At 31.5% G+C, this 6,792-nt stretch overlaps 1 protein-coding gene across 1 annotated transcript; it reads left to right on the top strand.

The window, feature by feature from the left end:
* The first annotated feature begins 5,691 nt into the window (after nucleotides 1–5,691).
* Nucleotides 5,692–6,463, top strand: LOC102581542 (miraculin-like). The gene has a single exon (XM_006351486.1). The coding sequence runs from the start codon at nucleotides 5,713–5,715 to the stop codon at nucleotides 6,337–6,339; it is 627 nt and encodes a 208-aa protein (XP_006351548.1). The 5' UTR covers nucleotides 5,692–5,712; the 3' UTR covers nucleotides 6,340–6,463.
* The last annotated feature ends 329 nt before the right edge of the window (nucleotides 6,464–6,792 follow it).

Below are 6,792 nucleotides of genomic sequence, written 5' to 3'. Positions count from 1 at the left end.
GCCAAATCTCAAAATCTTTTTCCATGGAGACATCTTTAAAAATACTTTATCTCCAACTTGATATTCAATATCACGCCTTTTCAGATTAGCGTACGAATTTTGTCTATCCGAAGAAATCTTTAGACGATCCTTGATAATTTTTACCTTGTCTTCTATCTGTTGCACAATTTCAGGACCAATAAGCTTCTTTCACCAACTTCACTCCAACAAAGAGGGGTTCGACATTTTTTTTCCGTATAAGGCTTCATAGGGAGGCATTCCAATACTCGATTGGTAACTGTTATTGTAAGCAAATTCTATCAAAGCCAAGTGTTTGTCCCAACTACCCTCAAACTCCGTAATGCAAGCTCGAAGCATATCCTCCAAAATTTGTGTCACTCTTTCCGACTTACCATCTGTCTGAGGATGGAACAAAGTGCTAAATTTCAACTTAGTACCCAAAGCTTCTTGCAAGCTACCCCAAAATCTAGATGTAAATCTTAGGTCTCGGTCAGATACAATAGACACAGGAATCCCATGTAGTCTTACAATCTCATTAATGTACAATTTGACTAAACGCTCAAGTGAGTAATCCATCCTGAGTGCTAAGAAATGAGCACTCTTGGTTAGCCTGTCCACTATTACCCATATTGCATCATGATTTTTTTGAGTGCGAGGAAGTTCAGAAACAAAGTCCATAGTTATTCTCTTCCATTTTCATTCCGGCATCGACAAGGGCTGTAGCAAACCAACTGGGACCTGATGTTCTGCCTTTACTTGTTGACAAACCAAACATTTTGAAATGAACTCTGCAATGTCTCTCTTCATACCATTCCACCAATAATTTCTTTGATGGTCTGGTACATCTTTGTACCTTCCGGATGCATTGCATATGGTGAAGTATGTGCTTTATTCAATATTTCTCTCCTTAATAATTTGTCATTATTAGGGACGCATAACCTATCACAATTTATGTTAAGCAAGTTTGCAAATATTACAAAATTTTAAGTTCCTAAAATGAGAATAAAACATACTGTAGTAATTAAGAAATGGTGTATCGACATGTGAATCTTGATTTTAGTATTTAGGGGGTGTTACAAGGCTTCTGAATTGTAGACGATAAAAAGATGAGATGGACAAGTAAGATTCAAAAGATGATTTTTTGGTTCAATCTAATAAAAGGTATCTTTTCTCATTTCCCAATCATACTTCAAACTCCCAACACATATAACGTATTCATCATGAAAAAGTTGACAAGCACAAACAGATCAACTAATGATCATCAATAAAGATAAAAATCGAGAAATATATAAGAGGTTAAAAAATTGAAACTTTTAATCTAACTCAGCTTTCATTTAAATTCAAATTAGAAAATCATACCAATTTGTCAACACTTTGTTTTTTTTTCCAAACAATGGATATTTTTTTTTTTTTGGGTTAAGCAAACAATGGATATTTGAAAAGATAGGATTGTAATGCTATCAGAAATATACAATTATGTAACTTACGTTGTAAAAGTATAGTTCAAAACCTTAGGTTAAAACATAATCCAGTTTACAATATTATACATTCGGCATACATAATATACAAAACTTTCATTATTATCTTTTTGCAAAAATGTTTAGAAACTTAATATACACCCAATATACAGATATTTATATACTTAAAATAATAATATAAAATATTCATAAACTTGATGCTCTAGTCGACTTCAAAAATTATAAGAGGTGTGTCTATATTTTATATTTTATATTTTATATTTTAATATGAAATATATAAAAAGTGAAGTCAAAACCCGTTTACTTCGAGGAGGATTTGCTTTTGAACACCATCAACTTTGTTAATGTAATTCATAAACTTGATGCTCTAGCCTCTAGTCGATTCATGCCTACCAAATTGCTTAGGGAAAATAATCTCTATATAATCACCAATTTTACCATTCATTAGTTCACATCCTTACATATTATTAATCACTCAACACAAATTAGTAGTTAATTAACTCAAGAATGAAGTTGATCAATATTATGTTTTTCGTTTCATTCCTCTTTGCCACCAACTACTTCACAAAATCAAAACTATGTGAAGCATCCGAATCCACTCCAATTGCGGTGCGTGATTCTAGTGGAAAAAATTATGAACTGGGACTAATTATTATGTCCAACCAATATCCCCAGACGAGGCCTGGGGATTTGAATTAGCCAATATTAACAATCATCACAAACCGTGCCCACTAGGCATAGTTCAAGAAGACTATTACCCGGGCACCCCACTGTTATTTTCATCGGCGAATTCTAAGAAAGGCATTATTCGCCTGTCCACCGACTTGAACGTTGACTACAACTTGTCGTACACGGTGTGTACTAAGTCCAATGATGGCATATGGACCGTTGGTCCTTATGATCGACGAGCCCAAAGCTACTTTTTAATACTGGGTGGAGTAAAAGGAAATCCTGGTCATGAAACCATAAGAAATTGGTTTAAGATTGAGGAGTTTGGTGATAATTACAAGATTACGTATTGTCCATCGGTGTGTAAGGATTGCAAGATAATGTGCAAGGATGTTGGCGTAATTGAGTATAATGGGCAGAAACGTTTGGGTCTAAGTGATTTTCCGGTTGAGGTGAAGTTTGTAAAGGATGCATGAAAATAAGTCTCAAGTAATAATTGTGATAGTAACACAATATAATGAACTAAGTAATAGTAATTAAATAAGTGATACTTTTTTTATGTAATAAGCCGATATGGCAATGACTTGTGAGTGTTTGTAAGCAATTGTAGTGTGGCCTAAATTTGTGTGGAGTTTTCTAAGCAGTATATAAATAATCATATTTGAAATTTATGCAATTTGATCTGTGTTATTAAGAAAGTGTTTGTTTTCATCTGTATTTTAGTGCCCCAAAAAATTGTCCATTTTAGAATAGAACTCACTACCATATCAAGGCTAGTGAAAGTACGTAGCTTCAATGAGGAGTTTTAAATTGAAGAATGATTGAATGTTAGTGAGCAGAGGATGGAAATGAATTATGAAGAAAAAGATATATATGAACAAAATTAATTAAGCAAAAGCTATGTATAATTAATGGAGCTTTTGATGAAATATCGACACATAATTTGTATAATTGTATAATTGCATACAAATTAATGGAGCTTTTGATTCGTATAATTCACTAGAAACATTCAATTTTATACAAATTGTTCTGTTTTGTATAAATTCATTTATACATTGTAATTTGTATAATAAGATATGTATTTGTATAATTATAAGTGTATATGACGAAAATATATGTATTTGTATTTGTATATACACTTTTCTCTCGCTTTATACAAACACAAACGCATTTTATACATTTTATACCGAAATGTATAAAATTGCTAATTGTATACCGAAAATGGCTAATTGTATACCGAATCAGATGACAAAAAAATGGGATGTTTGCTGCGAATTACAATTAAAATATACTATGGCTATAACATTTACTTTGAATTAATAATTTGCTATTTCATACCATTTTCCCATGAAAAGAACAAAATTAATTAAGCAAAAGAGTCAAATCAGATATTTTTTATTTTTGTCAAAAAGATTAAATTTTATTTCTTACAGCAAAAAAAGGTTATTACATAGCTTGATATCTGTCTACATATCTATTAAGGGGAAAAATAATTTAAAGTATAATAATAATAATATATTTAACTAGTGTAATTTTACAAGTGGAATATGAAGAGTATGATGTTTACGCAAACTTTAACTACACCTTATTTTATAAAAATAAAAAAATTATTTTAAATAAACACTCATCTCATATAAAACATAGGGAAAAGGGTCAAAAATACCCCTCAACTTTGTTTTATTGGTTGACTAAACCCTTACCGTTAAAACGAGGTTAGTTTTACCCTTGCCGTCTACAAACTCATCATATGTACCCTCCAAATTAACGATTTGCCCCAAATCAATCTCAAATTCTCAATTTCGACCCGAATTACCCATTTAAAACTCATTTAGAATGAAATTATTTTCTAATTTGATCCGACCCATATAAAACCCACCACCATTATAAACAAAATTTAATTTAATTTTCAATTTTCTCAATCTTGTTGAGTCCACCAAAACTAAAAAGAATGGATTTCTCCCTTGTCATTGAATTTGTTGGTAGTGTTACTCATTCTGTAAATATTTTCAAAGCCATTGTTAAAAGCTTCTAAGGGTACTAGTTTTTGAATTGGAGCCTGAAACTTGAAGAACCAACCATGGAAACTTCATAGCCATTAATGGAGCTTGGAGCTTGAGTTTGAATTTCGGATTTTACAAGCGAGTTCCAACTTCGAAAAATCAATAATTTCAACTTCTTCCCCAAAATACCCAAATCGAAAACATCACACCCATTTCTTCACACTGAAATCACAGATCTGAATTTGTGTAATTAGATAATTCCCACCCAAAATTGCAGCAGCATGAACTTTTTAGTTTCTTTCTTGTTGTTGTTTTCTGGTGGAATTCGACCGCCTAGTACTGCCTTTTCGCCGTCGTGTGCGGCGGATTTGAAGAACTAGTGAATATATCTATACAAGTGACTTTTGGGGAAGAAGGTTATTGGATTATTTCAATAGCAATATTGTTCTTATTTTTGTGTATGAACATAAGGCTGGCATGTCTTCTTCCTCTGCTTTTGCTCCTAACATTGCTTCTTAAAAGCTCATTAATGGCTGGAAATTTATTTGTTCATTAGGAATTGAAATGGGTTTTGGTGAATTCATTACTTTTTTTTTATACATTTGGTATGTAAGATCAGATTAAATGGGTTATGGGTCGGATTTAATTGATAATTTGTTTTTAAAGGGATAATTCGGGTCGAAGTTGAGAATTTGGAATTGATTTGGGGAAATCGTTAATTTGGAGGGTACATATGATGAGTTTGTAGACGGCAGGGGTAAAACTAACCTCGTTTTAACTGTAAGGGTTTAGTCAACCAATAAAACAAAGTTGAGGGGTATTTTTGACCCTTTTCCCTAAAACATATAGATGAAAAAGATTAAAAATACAACAATAATGAATCGTTAAAAATGAACCATGGGAAGGGCGCGGCATTCCAATGACGTATTAGACTAGTAGTTATTCAAAATGAACTTTTTGTTCCAGTTCTAAAAATCTCGATTTTGAAATGATGGAATTTAGATAGTGCTATAAAATAATAAAGCAAGAAAAAAAATTGTAAAAAAGAGGTAGAAGGAAGAGAGAAAGATATTTTTGGTATCTTAGAAAAATAAAATAAAATATAAATATTATAAAATTGATGAACTTGAAATTTCAATTTCCGCCATCCAAATTGAGTTGTTCACACATAGATTTAATCCAGTCCGAGTGCAAGACTCATAGATTAAATATTAAAATATTGTATCTATTTTCGTACATATTTAATTCTAAACATCCACTGGCTTTGACTCCTTTGGTTGATTGCAGTGTCACAATCTTCATTAAATAAAAATTAAATTAAAAATCTGTTAAAAACAACTTCTTTTTTTCTTTCTTCTGTTTAGTGGAGGACATATATATAATAGATATATTTTTAAAATGTTAAATATCAATGTTGAAAGTAAGTCAAAATCCATCAATTTAGTTTGTTGGCAAGTTCTTGAGTTGTATGCATGTATCCATATGCCAAACTTACCTATAAAAGATTAGGTTATTTCTTAAGAAACTTAACCAACCAAAATAATTCCAAAAAAAAATTCACAATAATGAAGAAAACAGAAGTATCTTGCATTTTCTTAATTACATTAATAGTGTTTATAAAAAATTCTCTACTTTCTGAAGCAACTTCTGCCCCTAATTCCGTGCTTGACACGACAGGAAAAATGATTCGAGTAGAATCCGACTACATGGTTGTGCCAGTAAGGAAGGACTTAGGAGGCGATCTTGGGCTAGCCTTTATTGGAACCCAAGTTTGTCCACTTGGTATCGGCCCACGTCTAAATAACGATTCAGGCCTTTCGATAAATTTCTTTCCAGTGAATTCAAAAAAAGGTGTAATTCGTGAGTCTATTGATCTAAATGTTGAGTTCACAGAAACTTATACTATATGCCAACATCACTCCAACGTGTGGAGGCTCGATCACTATAATCCTCAAAAGGAAGATCACATGATTACTAATGGCGGAGTAAAAGGAAATCCTGGTCGCGACACCATTAGCAATTGGTTTAAGATTGTGAAATATGGAGTTGGATACAAGTTTGTCTTTTGTCCAAGTGTATGCAATTATTGTGATGTGATTTGCAAGAACGTTGGGGTTTTTGTACAAAATAATGGCCAGACACTTTTGACACTGAGTAATGAGCCATTAGAAGTCAGGTTCAAGAAGGTGTGAACAATATGTTCTTATCAAAATAAATTGCGAATGACTTTCATGTAATACTTATATCCAAATAAAAAAAATTATGTTTTTATATACTATTACTAGGATGTGTATTACTCGAATACAACTTTTAATCCATCAAATTTGTTGAAAGTATGTTAAATTATTTGCAAATATCTTTCAAAGAAAGAGTTTTCAAATTACTTGACGTAAAGTAAAAGTGTGTGACTTATAAATGAAGACAAATTTAAACTCTCAAAAGAAGCTGATACATATGATGTCATGTGCAAGGCACATGTTTTTCTTTTCATTAACAAAATAAATACTAATGAAGCGTTGGAACATGAAATTGTAGTTATTTTATTTTTTATTTTTTATTTTTAAAGTGAAAATTGCTATTTGGAAATTTGAGTTATTTTTGTCTATGAATACATATTGTAGTTGTTTTTGAATTTTTGTGAGTAA

Source organism: Solanum tuberosum, unplaced genomic scaffold (assembly GCF_000226075.1).
Source record: "Solanum tuberosum cultivar DM 1-3 516 R44 unplaced genomic scaffold, SolTub_3.0 scf00127, whole genome shotgun sequence".
NCBI lineage: Eukaryota > Viridiplantae > Streptophyta > Magnoliopsida > Solanales > Solanaceae > Solanum > Solanum tuberosum.
The sequence above is the reverse complement of the archived record's forward strand: the minus strand, read 5'-3'. Positions and strand labels throughout refer to the sequence as shown.

What these genes read in the sequence shown, in the direction of transcription:
- LOC102581542 (XM_006351486.1), top strand. Translation starts at nt 5,713, where the DNA reads ATGAAGAAAACAGAAGTATCTTGCATTTTCTTAATTACATTAATAGTG.